The 16684-nt window shown below is 45.5% G+C and overlaps 1 protein-coding gene across 5 annotated transcripts in view; it reads left to right on the top strand.

The window, feature by feature from the left end:
- Window positions 1-16684, top strand: part of LARS2 (leucyl-tRNA synthetase 2, mitochondrial) — a 161864-nt gene that overhangs the window by 119785 nt on the left and 25395 nt on the right. For all 5 annotated transcript variants that reach the window (NM_001133767.1, XM_009239114.4, XM_009239113.4 and 2 more), the window contains 4 exon segments: window positions 5835-5935; window positions 8795-8977; window positions 10597-10766; window positions 12932-13009. In NM_001133767.1, coding sequence (NP_001127239.1) covers window positions 5835-5935; window positions 8795-8977; window positions 10597-10766; window positions 12932-13009 — 532 coding nt within the window.

Raw genomic sequence — 16684 nt, 5'->3', positions numbered from 1 at the left:
TGCCACTGACTGGCTGCTAGGAAATGGGAATGGTGATATTTCAAGAATAGCCATGGCTAATACTTAGAAACTAGGCTAATTATGTGACATGATGGCCCTGGGCACAGAACAAGGAAGAAGAGGAAGGTAAACTTAGTCTGATTTAATGAAAAGTCCAATTTGGAGACCATTTTCAGAGATCTATGGCCTTCAAAGATCTGCAGCCTGGCAGGCTACTCTCCCACCGGGTCAGGGGAGTGGGCAGCAGGCTATCTGGGGCTTCATGAATAGGTAAATGTCATCTGCAGCAAGAAGGTGGGGCTCTGATACATCCTGATATTCTTTGCTCATACTGTAATTAGCACATTCCTTGTATATAGTGATTTTTTTAAGAGCACTTAAAATGGCCAATCAATGTTCTGAATTTCCTTGTTTATCCTAATAATTAGCAACTCCCTTCCTTCCCTCCCTCCCTCTCCTCCCTCCCTACCTTCCCTTCCCTCTTTCCCTGCCTCCCTCCCTCCTTTCTTTCCTTCTTCCAAGTGGGACAAATGTGGCCTTCAATGCCCAGCAGCTATCAGTTGTTGCAATTTCTGAATTAGTGCAGTCTAAACTAATGAAGAAATTGTGAAGATCTCCCCCCAGTTTTCATCATTGTGCTTACATATAGCTGTGCTTCAGTGCAAGCAAGCATGATCTACCTCCAGAGATGTACCAAAGGAGTAGGAAGAAAGCTGACTCAGATAAATCCAGGGCCTTCTTCAAGGCAGAGGCCCTGCCTAATACTCCCGCGTTTGATGGTCCCTGAGTCAGAAGGGTTTGTTAGTGGTTTAGAGTTGCAGATTTTCCACTCACTTATAAAGGCCCCTGCTGTGCACAGTCACTATGATGAATGAATAACTCAGTTGCATACACAAGTCTGTTCCCAAGTACCATCTGTTGAGTGAATGAATGAGTGAACAAAAGGGAAACACATTACCCCAATTGTGAATCTGAATAATGAACTTGGCAATGTGATGTGATCTCTGCTCCAGCAGGCCTGGGTTCCAAGTCTAGCAGGGCCCTTGACGTCCTTTGTCCTTCATTCCTGTGCACCTTGCGCCTCCATATCACATTTGGTACGTCTTTCTTGTAGTGCTGATGGTTATTTATGAGCATGTCTTGGGCTGCCTGTTCTTATTGTAAGCTCTCCAATTAATTGCCCAGTGCTGTGTACCCAATTATCATGTAAATACATGTTGAATGAATAAACAAGTGTGACTCATTCAGAGCTAAACTACGCATGAGAGTAGACATGGCCAGCTTCAGCCAAGAGAGTGAAAACCAGATTCCCAGCGCCCTATGGCCCATTCCCTAGCTCCCTGGAAGAGTGGAGGGAAAACACTTGGGAATGAGCAAGATTCTAGGAGCTGGGAAGTGCCCCTTTCCCCGCTGGGAAATTCCATGTGAGCACTCATCAGGGTATTCCCCTGCTCTCATTCTCTTGCTTCGGCTGCTTGGGATCTTTCAGTGCACCCCTCCCTGCAAAAAGATGGTGGCGCTAGGTGGAAAGTATAGCATCCAGTGCCCCCCTTCACTCATTTCTTTCTTCCCTCCTCTCTTGCCCCCACTTTGTCCCACTCACATTATCCCCTACCCCTGCTGCTGGTAGGTTTATTCATCCACTGAAACAAGCTTGATTGAGTTCAAGGCAATTAACATTACTGAGCATCTATTAGGAACTGGAGACTGAGAGTGGCCTTCAAGGATTTTCAAGGCCAGGAGCAGTGGCTCATGCCTGTAATCCCAGCATTTTGGGAGGCCAAGGCAGGAGGATTGCTTGAGCTCAGGAGTTCAAGACCAGCCTGGACAACATAGTGAGACCTAATCTCTACCAAAAATACAAAAAATTAGCTGGGTGTGGTAGTGCGCGCCTATGGTCCCAGCTGTTTGTGGGGGCTAAGGTGGGAATATCACTTGAGCCCAGGAGACTGATGCTGCAGTAAGCTGTGATTGTGCCACTGCACCCCAGCCTGGGTGACAAAACAAGACCCTGTCTCAAAAAAAAAATCATCCTCCTCCTCCTCACGGGAGAAAGACAGGTAAGCAGCTTACCTAAATACACAATAAAATGTAATAGCTGCTAGATACAATTACAGGCACTACACAGGATGCATCAGGAAGGAAAAAGCAACTAATTCCAATTCTGACCAGGAGATACCTTCTCAGTGGAGATGGCATTTGAGTTGAGCCAGGAAGGAGGACTAGAGTTTTGATAACAGTTTGGGAAATGGCGTGAGTAAAGGCATGGAAGCACCTGCGGGCAACATTTGAAAGAGCAGAGGGAGTGGCAGGGGACGGGGAGAAGTCCTGGATGGCTACGCGGAGGAATTTGGACTTGATTGGGAGGAGGAGCTCTTCAAATATGACTACACTCTTTCTTTTCCTCCCTCACAGCTCTGAGAGTTGTCAGGCATTGGTTTGGTTCAGTGATCGTAAACAGGCTGGCTCCCCAAGGGCAGAGATTCCTTTGCCCAACATTATATCCCCAGTGCCTAGCTCAGTGCCAGGCACATAGCAAGCACTCAAGAAATACCGAAGAAATAAGCAATACATTTCACATAATAACTCTGTGCTTTCTGATTATCTGGTACGAAGAAGAATTCTGAGATTCATTCTGAGCACCAGGAGTGCTGCTGTCGTTGAATGGTGTCTGGGTGGTTGTAGGCGAGGGCACTGGGGTAGTTGGCTAGGTTTTGCCATCCCTGCTCTAGATGATCCATCTGAGATGGCCCCTGCTGCACTGCAACCCTCGGAGAAGACAGTTCAGAAGAGTTTCAACTGTCAAGTTGCATTGTTGGGAGCTTTCAGACATTAGGATATGTTCATGTAACTAGCAGGCCTTGGTGTGGGTGCACTGCTGAGGACCTGCCTGCCAGTTCTGGGGAGAGCCTCCCATGTGGACATTCCCTGAGAGCTCTCACTCAGAAATGGTTACAAGCAGGTTAGAAACAGGCGGATGAAATGATAGTGTTAGCAGTCAGGCTATAGGGTCCCATAGTGAGGAGACAGTGCCTGGAAGCGGACGGAAGGTTGATTTCACGTTCTGCAAATTGGGCTGAATGCCAGTTACACAAGTGTGTTTTATGTTGTGAAGATTCATCGTTATACCCCTAGGACTCACACTTTTCAATATGTGTGCTATACTTTAACAGTTTACCTTAAAAAAAAAAGTTATAAAAGACGAGGCAGGAGAAGTTGCAGCCTTGGGCTGAACAGCTGGGGTTAGTCAGTTTTTCGCAGGTTGCAATTCTGTCCATTCTCGGAAGGTGGCAGTGTTGTGCCACTTGATAAAATACAAGACCTGAGAACAGGATTCCTTGGATTCCCAGCCCCTTCTTGAGGCTTAATGCTGCTGATTTTTTTTTTTTTTTTTTTTTTTTTGGAGACGGAGTCTGGCTCTGTCGCCCAGGCTGGGGTGCAGTGGCGTGATCTCGGCTCATTGCAACCTCCGCCTCCCGGGCTCAAGCAACCCCTGCCTCAGCCTCCCAAGCAGCTAGGACTACAGCTGCGTGCCACCACACCTGGCCAACTTTGTAGAGATGGGGTTTCACCATGTTGCCCAGGCCAGTCTCAAACTCCTGAGCTCAGGCAATCCACCCACCTCGGCCTCCCAAAGCGCTAGGATTACAAGCGTGAGCCACCACGCCTGGCCAATGCTGCTGATTTTGATCATCCTTGAATCCGGATCATTCCCTCCTAACTTTTGTCCTAAAAACACCTTTAAAAATTTACCTTGAGCAACCAAAGCCATGTACTGGTGATGTTTGTGGGGAACATCACTGGATCTCCAGGAAATGAGTGCTCCTACCTGATACCCTGAACATGAAATACTTAACATGTGTTATCAGCAGGTATCGCCATGAATCATTCTTTGAGTTTGGAATAGGTCTTGCTGAAATGCCTCAAAATTGAATCAGGCAGATTCTTAAGAATAAACAACTGCAAATTTGCAATAATTTCAGTATGAAGCTCAACCTGTTCTTATCCTCTTATGAGAAAAAGTTTATATGTCACTATTTACCCAGTAAGGGTATAACTAAAACTACTTTTTAAAATAGGTACTATAAATGAGTTATAATCAATTCATATTTCAGAACACTAGGTAACTTTTTAAAAAGTGAGATAGATCTATATGAACTGCCATGGAGAAATCCATTCATATCATTAAGTGAAATACCATAAAGTATACATAAGGTATAATCCCACTTATATAAATCTCCAAAAATCTATAAAGCCATATGTGGGTAGGTATACATTTATGTGCACAAAGGCATTGAAAAATGTCTCCAGACTTTTCCAGGGATATATACCAAACTATTAATAAGAACTGCCTCCTGAAAGGGACATAGGCCTAGAAAGGAGTGGTAGTGTTTGGATTTGAACAGAAGGTTTATATTCATATATGACTTGTATGGTTTAAAACTTTTTTTAGGCCAGGTGGGGTGGCTCACACCTGTAATCCCAGTACTTTGGGGGGCTGAGGCAGGTGGATCACCTGAGGTCAGGAGTTCGAGACCATCCTGGCCAACATGGTGAAACCCCGTCTCTACTAAAAATACAAAAATTAGCCAGACCTAGTGGTGGGCACATGTAATCCCAGCTACTCAGGAGGCTGAGGCAGGAGAATTGCTTGCACCTGGGAGGCGGATATTGCAGTGAGCCGAGATTGCGCCACTGCACTCCAGCCTGGGCAACAGAGTGAGACTCTGTCTCAAAAAAAAAAAAAATTTACGAGTACTTTGATGCAGTCATTTTATTTAATCTTCCCAACTACACTTTGAGGCAGGTTTTTTTGTTTTGTTTTGTTTTTTTGAAACAGAGTCTCACACTGTCGCCCAGGCTGGAATGCAATGGCACGATCTCGGCTCACTGCAAACTGTGCCTCCCGGGTTCATGCTATTCTCCTGTCTCAGCTTCCTGAGTAGCTGAGATTACAGGCACACACCACCACACCCGGCTAATTTTTTGTATTTTTAGTAGAGAAGGGTTTCGCTATGTTGGCCAGGCTGGTCTCAAACTCCTGACCTCGTGATCCACCCACTCCTTGGCTTCCCAAAGTGTTGGGACTACGGGCATGAGCCACCACACCCAGCCGAGGCAGGTTTTTTTTTTAACCCCCATTATATAGGTAAGCAAACTGACACTCAGCACAAGTGACTTGCTTTGGCTCACAGAACTCGCTGAGAAGCAGAACTGAGATTTTGAATCCAGGCCTTCCAAATCTGAGGCCTAGGGCTCTTTCCACTTCACCATAATAGAAAGTAGACCTGTAGGTAATACCTACAGATTTGACTTGATTTTCTTTTCTTTTCTTTCTTTCTTTTTCTTTTTTTTGAGACAGAGTTTTCGTTCTTGTCGTCCAGACTGGAGTGCAGTGGCACATCTCAGCTCACTGCCACCTCCACCTCCCTGGTTCAAGCGATTCTCATGCCTCAACCTCCCAAGTAGCTGGGATTACAGGCACCCACCAACACGCCCAGCTAATTTTTTTTATTTTTGGTAGAGACGGGGTTTCACCATGTTAGCCAGGCTGGTCTCGAACTCCTGACCTCAGGTGATCCGCCCGCCTCAGCTTCCCAAAGTGCTGGAATTACAGGCATGAGCCACCACGCCCGGCCTGAATTTATTTTCTTATCACTTATTTCTAAGGAGCCATTTGTTTAAGCTGGGGTTTATAAGTGGCCTTGGTCAGCCCACCTGCTTTTTATGAGGCGCAGCTACTTCTGCCCATCCAAGGGAAGGTCTGTGTTGCTGTTTTCTCAATGCTTCATGTCCCACTCCTCCTGTTTTCTTTTCCTGTCATCTTTCCTCAGGGAGCCTTTTCATAAGCTGCTGGCCCAAGGCCTTATCAAGGGGCAGACATTCCGCCTACCATCTGGACAGTATCTACAGAGAGAGGAAGTGGATCTCACAGGTAAGAATGGCCCCATCGGTCCCATCCAGGTACTCCCAGAGAGCCAAGGCCAGGCCTGAGAGCTACTGAGCAAGCAGGCATCTGCCTCTAGAGTGGGGGAGGATGCGGGAGAGAGACCCGCTGGCTGTGTGGTCTCTAAGCCTCAGCTCCCTCTGGGCCTGTGCCCCCTGAAGCCTGGTCCTGGACTGGCTGTCTGCTCCTCTGCTGCAGCCCCCTTCAGCCAAAGTGCCACCTCAGCTTCTGGCAGGGTTTTCATTTGTATGTAACAGAGTCAACTCAGGCATCACCTCCTATCCCAGACCATCTTTGAAAGCCCACCTCAGGGACAGAGCCCCCAGGCCCAAGACACATTCTTCCAGAACTAGGGTACTCCCAGTGTTTCTCCCAACATGGTCTAGTGGCACATTTCAGAACCTTGGGGGGAAGCACTCTGTTTACTCATAGCACCCTAGAGCAGCCCCCTCTTAGCATTTCCCAGTAAAACACCTTCCCCTGATTCCCCGAACTTCCCTCCTGTCCCAGCTCTCCCAAGCCTTTTCCTTCCACTCTGCATTTTCACCCTTCACCCTTTACATTTCACCCTTCATTTTCACCCTGAGGATCACCAGATCTTCAGGTGCCATGGTGAGGATGCATCAGTGCACCCAGCACACACGTGGAATATGTGACATGTTAGAAAATGGGTAGGGGCAAGGCGTGGTGGCTCACGCTTGTAATCCCAGCACTTTGGGAGGCCAAGGCAGGCGGATCACCTGAGGTCAGGAGTTCAAGACCATCCTGGCCAACATGGCGAAACCCCATCTCTACTAAAAATACAAAAATTAGCCGGGCGTGGTGGCATGCGCCTGTAATCCCAGCTACTCAGGAGGCTGAGGCAGGAGAATCGCTTGAACCCAGGAGGTGGAGGTTGCAGTGAGCCAAGATCATGCCACTGCACTCCAGCCTGGGCAACAGAGCAAGACTGTCTCTGTCTCAAAAAAAAAAAAAGAAAAAGAAAACAGGTGGAGACATGCAGTATACATAAGGACAGCTGTGAGAAACCCCCAGCACTGTGACCATTACATTTAGAAAAACTAGTGCATAATGGATGAGATTAGGTCACACGACAACCCTGTAAATGGTAGGCAGCCTCTCCAGCCAAACAGTAGAGACAGGGTTTAGGGAAGCAGTCGATGCAATTACCTCATCAAAGCAAAATATATCAAGGTTTGTAACAGTCCGTGGGAGAAAAAGAAGCTGGAGAAGCAGAACTGTCAGTGTTTCTCCAGCATGGATGACAGAGGGAAAGAGCTAAATTCAGGTGCACATAGAATTCAGCCTCACAGTTAGTGAAGTGTTCTTTGTAACAGGCAAGGCTGCCCATGTATAGCTGTGCAGTTTGTGCGCTACACAAAAGAACCAAGCCAAGGCTGTGATTTCAGTAGGGCCTGAAATGCAGCCGTTTGTCAAGCCATACATTTCAGGGCCACGTCTGCCAAAAGAGGGTGACTTTTTCTAACTTCTCAACTTTTCTGCCCAGAAAGATACATTTTTTCCTAATTTGCACAACAGTATTTTAAGGTCTAGACACAGCCTGGGGCAGGGTAAAGGGGCCAGTGGTTCCCTGAGTCTCACCACAGCTTGGATAAACATCTGGGACTTCAGTCTCCCGTTCTCTGCTGTCATGGGGTCAGGCAGTATTGTGAACATCTTTTCCCTTCCCACATAGTCTTGCCTACTGGGTGAGAATACTTTGATCAGCAAGGGCAGGTTTCTGTCTCCTTCATGGATGTAACTCTCATGAAGTATGGAGCTGGCTTTTAGGTCTGTACATCGGTCCCCTGTTAGTTTGGTTGCTGTTGGAGTCAGAGATTATTTGGCTGGAAGGAAAAGAAATCCACCCAAACCCAGTTGCAGAAAATAGAGCTAGGCCCCACTGCTCATAGGAAGTCAACAGCCACTCCTTTTTCCTTCTCTCTTTCTCAGCTCTCCAGTTCTTAGTTCTTCTTCCTGCTCCTCTCTGTTCTCCTGCCCTGTTCTCCTTCATCTGCCAGACTTGGATTCTTCTCTCCCCAATTTCAATTTACCAAGTGACCTTGGGTAGCTGCAGTGGCAAGTCTTGCCCCATCTCCTAGGACCTGATGGTTCCAGTGCTCAGCAACATGGAAATTGAGTTTCTGTATTCTTAGCTCCAATTCGTGAGATAGAGGCTTAGCCTTGCCAGGTGCCCTTACTAGTCCTCTCCAGTAGGGCTTGGCAACAAGGTCACCTCATCCAAATGCTGCCATTTAAGACCCCTTCCATCAGCACCATCTAGACCAGTGGTATGTGAGTAGGGGAGGAGACGGTTCCAAAGAATAGGGTGTGGGTGGCTGGCACCACAAAGGGACCAACACATTTACCATGAGCCCGGTAAGTGAATTCCATGTGCGCTGAGAGTACGAGATCATGTTTTGGTGACTGCAACATGGATGGGACAGGTCAGGCTGCCAACTTCCATAAGAGACCCTTAATTCATCAAGAAAATGGCAACGTGTGCAAGTTTTTCAAAATTCTTTTTTACTTTCCGTTTTTGTGTATAAATAATTCACTTGTAAAGGGGGAAATTGTTTTGTTTTATAGAAAAAGCTGGCACAGGCCATTATAACTGTACTGTTTATTCATGAAGGTTTGTGGGAGGAAGGTGGGCCTCATTCATTTAAAAATAAAAATATTTTTATAAAAATACAGAAGGAGAGAAAGCGGCTTGTTAAGTGAATTAGTGTGATTCTTCAAATGGACACTTTCTGTTGCTCACCCAGTTTTTTCTTATTGATGCTATTTCTATAGAAGAAATTCACAATCACACATACCATACCTATGGATTATTTTGGCATCTAGGTTCCGTTCCTGTTCATGCGAAAACGAAAGAGAAGTTAGAGGTGACGTGGGAAAAGATGAGTAAGTCCAAACACAATGGGGTGGACCCAGAGGAAGTTGTGGAGCAGTATGGGATCGACACGATTCGGCTCTACATCCTTTTTGCCGCCCCTCCTGAGAAGGATATCTTGTGGGATGTGAAAAGTAAGTCACCTTCCTCTTCCTGACATGCTTCCTTTGTGATCTGCCCTGGACTTTGAAGGAATTTGAGGAAGGAAATGTCTTGGCTGAAGACAGTAGTAGAGAATTCTAGGAATCAGTTCCATAGAGCAAGTAGCAGCTTGACCAGCATCCTGCACCACCCTTAGACAGGTGTTGACAAACATAAGCGAGCCTCAGAATCATTTGGGAAACATGTTGCAGATGCAGATTCCAGTGCTCCGCCCATGCCTGCTGACACAGCCTCCAGAATGGGGCTCAGGAGGTGGCCTTTGAACAAGCTCAGCGGTGATTCCAGTGCACACTCTACGAGGACCACGCTTTGAGAGTGGTTTCCTTGGAGACAGACTGGCTTCTGGGCTACCTCTAGGCCTGCTATAGTCCAAAGAGGCCAGTTCCCTCTTTCTTGATGTACCCTGGAAGGTTTTTTCTAGAACAGTGTCATTCTCCCTCACCAATCCAGAAAGCCCCAGGAGGGGTCTGGGCCTGGTGTTACCTATGGCCTCTTAGTCACCCACAGCACCCTTCATCTCCCCACTTAGGGGAGATTTGTCTCTCCAGAGTTGTTTAGTACTAAAATGACATGAAGTAAAATAATCTTGAGTATCTGGCTATTCTAGAATAAACCCGTCCAACAGTCATTCATTTTTACTTCATGTGATCTGCCCTAAGTGTTGTTGTGGGAAGAGGAAGTCAGATGCCTGGAATCTTGACCCTTGTGTGAAGTATGCATGTCATTTGAGAAATCACTGTTTATTTTGATGTGCTGTGGCTAGTGGGAAGTGTGGTCTGAAACAGTGGTCACAGATGCCAGTCCTAGAACTAGCTGCCTCAGAATCACTGGGGGGCTTGCAAAGCACAGACAGGTGGAGGTTCTGGCTCCCACCCCTAACCCAGGGGACAGGCTCCAGGAATCTTTCTAAGAAGCCTCCCAGAAGGTTCTGCTGTGCATTCAGGCTTGAGAATGCCTAGCCTAGTGGCCAGACAGTACAAAGACCTGGACTGACCCTAATTTGGCTACTGGTATAACCCAAGGCCACCAGGTAAAGCCATTCAGCTTTACCAGAAGATCAGACCAGCAGCTGGATTGGATGAGCTTGTGTAAAATGTGGAAAACACACATACCTGCAAGGACAGGGATTGTGTCAATGCACTTCACACTCTACAGCAGCATGTCTGCAAGCACAGTCATGCTATCCACAAGGTAAGAGCTTGCACCAGCAGGAGTCAGTGCTGTCTCCCAAGCACCATGTTAGCTCCATGGCATTTTTGTCCCAGCAGACTTGCTTAATCAAGGTGACAGGGCACCAGGGCTCATCTTGACCAAGCTTCTGAGCTCATGACCATTGGTGGGTGGCACTTTGAGTGGCCCTGCCATCCAGTGCTCTGAATCTGGGCACTAAAATGAGATAGAATTGGTCCTGGTCTGAATTCTCAGACACTGAAGGCCAAGGAGGATCCTTCAGCCTGCCCTCAAAGGAATCCATCAGGGTGCAGTGAAGTGTCACATCAATTCACAGGTGTTTTTCTCCACTTAGTTATACCAAGTCAATCACCCTTATGTTGCGTGCTCTCTCTTTCTCATTTATTGATGCTGAATTCAGCTGATGCTCTCCCTGGGGTGCTGAGATGGCAACAACGACTGTGGACCTTGACAACTCGGTTTATTGAGGCCAGGGCTTCTGGGAAGTCTCCCCAGCCTCAGCTGCTGAGTAACAAGGAGAAAGCTGAGGCCAGGAAGCTCTGGGAGTACAAGAACTCCGTCATCTCTCAGGTCAGAAACTCTCCAATTCCAGTGGTTAACTCTGTAACCGAGCACTCTTTGGGAACCTTTGCCTGTGGTCTTTGCTGCCCTCCCAGCCTTGGGTTGGGCCACTGTGGGTCTTCCTTCCTGGCAATGGCGGTCCTTCTTGCTTTGATTGATTGGCCCTACTGTTTTGGGTACTTTACCAAGGTGGATCAACAGTGCATACGTTCTAATGGAAAGAGATGCCCCCAGGAAATGGCTCTCTGATGATGTCTGACATTTGTCCATCCTGGGTCTCAGGAAGCTGCCACTTTCCATGTTTCTACATTTAACACATCCAAGCAGAGAGCCAAATCCAGGATCACCCTGTCATCCAGGATGACACCGCATATGTTACATTAACAGAAACACAATTTTAGAGTTGGAAGGGGCATTAAGAAACTGTCCTCTGTAGCCTCTTCATTGTACAGATAGGGACAGAGATGATGTCCAGATATCTTGCCTAACGTCACACAGCTAGTGAGGAACTGAGCAGAGATTAGAATCCCAGTCCTCCACATAGTGAGGACTTTCCCACTCAAGTTACTTTGTTACACAATATCCATGTGAACTATTGTGGGTTAACTTCTGCAAATCTGAAGTCATTGTAATGGGTATCTGATATCCCAAATTCTTCTTAAGCTGATTTAAAAAAAAAAAAAAAGGTATGCTGATTCAGACATAAAGTTAATCAGCATCGCTCATCTGCACTCTGATAATGAAGACAATGACGCATGGCAGGCTTTTGCCTTTCTGGTGTGTATAACCTGAAGTGGCCCTGGGTCCAGCATGGTCTCATTTGTTGACACTTCTTCAGCTTTATTTATGGCCTCTGTACCCTCTCTGTGTGGAGGAACAGAGCTCGCTGAATGAATGTAGGGGTCTGAGTGATGGCTGAGCGATTGAGTTCATACCACATATTTTCTCCCTGGATTTGGCAAATTCTTCTATTTTGTCAGATAATAGAATTGGGTTATTTCAACAAGTTGGAAACTCTTGACATCCTTAAAGATGTGTTACTTTTCTGTATTCTTGCCTACAATCAAAATGGAAAAGCACAGAAACATAAAAAAGCTGACAAGTTTTGTTAATGTTCTTATGTTGACTGTACATTTCAAAATGTAAAATTGACCAGGCGCAGTGTCTCACACCTATAATCCTAGCACTTTGGGAGGCCAAGGAGGGCAGATCACAAGATCAAGAGATCAAGACCATCCTGGCTAACATGGTGAAACCCCGTTTCTACTAAAAATACAAAAAATTAGCTTGGCGTGGTGGTACACGCCTGTAGTCCCAGCTACTCGGGAGGCTGAGGCAGGAGAATTGCTTGAACCTGGGAGGCAGAGGTTGCAGTGAGCTGAGATCGCGCCACTGCACTCCAACTTGGGTGACAAAGCGAGTCTCCATCTCAAAAAAAAAAAAAAGTAAAGTTAATCTTATCCCATAGACTAAAAACCATCACTGTGAAGCAAAGTCACATAACCAAGCAGAAGTGGCATCCTTTACTCCTGTTTTCTGTTATGTTGAGTTTGCCCATCAGTGGGTCCTGCCTTCTATTCATGTTACTAGCATTGTTTTTTTTTTTTTTTTTTTTTTTTTTGAGACGAAGTCTCACTCTGTTGCCCAGGCTAGAGTGCAATGGCGCAATCTCAGCTCACTGCAAGCTCTGCCTCCCAGGTTCAAGAGATTCTCCTGACTCAGCCTCCCAAGTAGCTGGGATTACAGGCACCCACCACCAAACCCGGCTAATTTTTTGTATTTTTGTAGAAATGGGGTTTTGCCACGTTGGCCAGGCTGGTGTCGAACTCTTGACCTCAAGTAATCCACCCACCTCGGCCTTCCAAAGTGTTAGGATTACAGTTGTGAGCCACCATGCCCAGCCACTAGCACTATTTCTCTAAGCACCTACTATGAGAACCAACAGTATCCCAGATATGTGGAAGAATAGTCTTAAACAGTGGAAACAGTGTTGACTTTGAATTTTAAAATATTTTTTTGCAGATGAAACATAGTGATTATTTGAGATAGTAGATATATTTATAAATATCTTTGCATCCGATTCATTTTCCTTTTTTTGTTTTGATAATTCAGTCTTTTTGTGGAAAGCTTAAAAGAATTTTGAAATAAGTGAATAATTGAATGTTTACTAATAGGTGACCACCCATTTCACAGAGGACTTCTCACTGAATTCTGCAATTTCTCAGCTGATGGGACTCAGTGGTGCCCTCTCGGTAAGTGGCCTGTCCTCATTTGCTGCTAGCAGAGGAGGGAGGGAAAGGTGTGGCAAGGGGCCCTACAGGGTCCCAAGAGGGACAGAGAGCACCCCCCACTGTGTCACCGCCTTAGTGTGGCTTGATTATCTTAAAGAAACATTTTTCCATAGTCACAACCTAGTTTTATGCTGGAATGTTCTTAAAGATTTTCTGGTCCAAACTCCCTTCTCCCCCAGTATTTTACAGATGAGGACATTGAGGCCCAGGGAAGTTAGATGACATGTCTGGTTGATTAGTGACAAAGCTAGGACCAGACTCAGGCCTCCCTGTCTTCTGGCTTTTTGCACCCCAGCTGTCTGATTTCATGAATGAATTGTGATACCTCCGCAGCATCATTACATTTGATATTCATTTAACCTGGATGGATCAGGATCGTTCTCACCAATGCCAAAAGTCAGCCTTTTCAGTATGGACTTTCTTCTTGCTAAGCGTGACTACCATTTTTCTTGCCAGGGAAAGGATTTGTTAACAAATGTTCTTAGCTACTGGACAACAAAAGCATTCATTAAAGCTATTAACAAATGCTTCTTTAAAATGAAGGCCTCTCCAAGCTTTTACGATCAGTGGGGGCCAGGCACAGTGGCTCCTGCCTGTAATCTCAACGCTTTGGAAGACCAAGCTGAAAGGATCACTTGAGGCCAGGAGTTCAAGACTTGCCTGGGCCACATAGAAAATAAAATAATTAGGCCAGGCACGGTGGCTCACGCCTGTAATCCCAGCACTTTGGGAGGCCAAGGCAGGCGGATCACGAGGTCAGGAGATCAGGACCATCCTGGTTAACACGGTGAAACCCCGTCTCTACTAAAAAATACAAAAAATTAGCTGGGCGTGGTGGCAGGCACCTTTAGTCCCAACTACTCAGGAGGCTGAGGCAGGAGAATGGTGTGAACCCAGGTGGCGGAGCATGCTGTGAGCCAAGATCACGCCACTGCACTTCAGCCTGGGCGACAAAGCAAGACTCCGCTTCAACAAAAACAAAATAAAAAAATAAAATAAAATAATTAGCCTGGCATGGTGGCGTACAGCTGTAGCCATAGCTACTCAGGAAGCTGAGGCAAGAGGATCACTTGAACCCATCGTGGGCAACAGAGCAGGAGACTCTGTCTCTAAAAATAAAATAAAAAAGGTAATTTTTAAAAAGTAAAATAAAGATAAAAAAGGATAATGGAAAAAATTTCAAATTTGACTACATAAAACTTGACATTTTCAGTATGTTAAAAAAAATTATATGTCAGACAGAAGGTTAATATCCTTGTAAAGCACTCTTGCATATTAATATGAAAATACCTAACCAAAAATGGTCAAAGCATATGAAAAGATAATAACTCACAGAAAATGATATAGGAATAGCCAATACATTTGTGGAGAAAAAAAAATCTGCCTCTCTAATTATTATGAAAGGCAAATTTAAAACAAGATGCTTTTTTTTTTTTTTTTTTTAAAATACCTGTCAAATTTGCTGAGAATACTTTAACGTAACTATTCAGGGCCAGGCACAGTGGCTCATGCCTGTAATTCCAGCACTTTGGGAGGCCGAGGCAGCAGGATCGATTGAGCTCAGGAGTTTGAGACCAGCCTGGGCAACATAACAAGACCTCATCTATAAAAAATTTAAAAATTAGCCAAGTGTGGTGGCATGCACCTATAGTTCCAGCTACTCAGGAGGCTGAGGCTGGAGGATCCCTTGAGCCCAGAAATTTGAGGTTGCAGTGAGCTGTTTGGTGCCACTGTCCTCTAGCCTGGGTGACAGAGCGAGACTCTCTGTCAAAAAAATAAAAATAAAAGCATAATTATTCCCCATGCTGTTGCAAAGATGGCAAAATAGACTTTTACACGCCAGTGATAGGTGTGGTTGGTGTAACCTTGCCAGGAAGCACTCTGGCTGTCAGGTTGATTGTGTTATATCCTCTGATCAAGGAGTGTTCATTGCAGATAATTTATAGTCACAGAGACTCAGAACCCCAGTGTCCTCTGATGGGGGAATTGTGAAATGACTTACGTCATATCAATAAGAAAGGAATGTGCCACCACCATTAACCTCATGTCTTGAAGAATACTTAATATCAGAAACTGTTTATGATATAATGTTAAATAAAAACACATGACACAAGGCCAGGCACAGTGGCTCACGCCTGTAATCCCAGCACTGCAGGAGGTCAAGGCAGATAGATCGCTTGAGGTCAGGAGTTCAACACCAACCTGGTCAACATGGTGAAACCCTGTCTCTACTAAAAATACAAAAAATTAGCCAGGTGTGGTGCTGCACACCTGTGCACCTGTAGTCCCAGCTACTCAGGAGGCTGAGGCAGGAGGATTGCTTAAACCAGGAGGCAGAGGTTGCAGTGAGCTGAGATCACGCCACTGCACTCCAGCCTGGGCAACAGAGACTCTGTCTCAAAAAAAAAGATACAAAAGTGTTCATATGAGCTGGGTGCAGTGGTTCACACCTGTAATCCTAGCATTTTGGGAGGCTAGGGCAGGCAGATGGCTTGAGCCCAGGAGTTCGAGACCAGCCTGAGCAATATAGTGAGATACCCCATCTCTATTAAAAAAAAAAAATTAATTTTTAAAATTATAAAAAAGGAAGTGTTCATATGGCAAGAATACCAATCCTGAAAATGTTACATACGTAATAAGCATCTATATACACATTTTTGCATTTTTGGAGACAAGGATAAAATATACCTTTTTTTCTAGGTTGTATAATTATGAGTAGTTTTTCATTTCCTGTATTTTCTGTGCTGAGTGTGTGTTAGTTTTTTAATCAGAAAAAATAAAGCAAGAAACTGAAATGAAACTGTAATGAATTTCTGTCTTTCCATTCCAAAATTTGGGAAGTCCTTAATAATAACACACAGAGCTAAACACAACCATGTTTGCCGGAATTGACCAAAGGTGTTTAAGAGAATAGGGGTCCCTAAGTAGGGTATAGAGGCCCCCTGCCCTAGGTGTTTCACAGTTTAACACCTTTGAGCAGGTCTTGGTGCATTTTTCTGTGTACCTGCAGCGCAGAGGAAACGTAGCAGAGTGCGTAAGAGTTTGGCTACAGTGTGCCTGGGGGCAGATTGCCCTCCCTCGCTGATCCTTAGCTGCTTCATCTGTCCAATGGGGTAAGAATACCACCCTCAAAGAGTGGTGAGGACTAAATAAGTTAACATCATGTATTCATTGTTGCTGCTGCTGGAGCTTTTTTTTTTTTTTAAAAAAAGACAGGGTCTCACTGTTGCCCAAGCTTCAGTGCAGTGGTGTAGTCATAGCTCACTGCAGCCTTGACCTCCTGGTCTTAAGTGATCCTCCCACTTCAGCCTCCTAACTGGGACTATAGGTGTGTGCAACTGTGCCTGGCTAATTTTGTTTTATTTTTTAATTTTTCATAGAGATGAGGTCTCACTATAGTACCCAGGCTGGTCTCAAATTCTTGGGCTCCTGCCTTGGCCTCCCAAAGTAGTGGGAGTATAAGGGTCAGCTAGCACACCTGGCTTGCTGTAGTTTATCTGAGTGCTATCATTAAGTAGGGGAAGTTCTTTGTCCCAAGCAGAAATGGATGGCAAAGGGGGTTTCTTTATACCAGCTTGTGTCTCTGGACTTCAGATACGTTAATGGTCTTTCTTAACCATGCTTATTTTTACACCT

The sequence above is a fragment of the Pongo abelii genome, chromosome 2, assembly GCF_028885655.2.
Source record: "Pongo abelii isolate AG06213 chromosome 2, NHGRI_mPonAbe1-v2.0_pri, whole genome shotgun sequence".
Classification (NCBI taxonomy): Eukaryota; Metazoa; Chordata; class Mammalia; order Primates; family Hominidae; genus Pongo; species Pongo abelii.
This window is presented reverse-complemented; position numbering and strand designations above follow the sequence as displayed.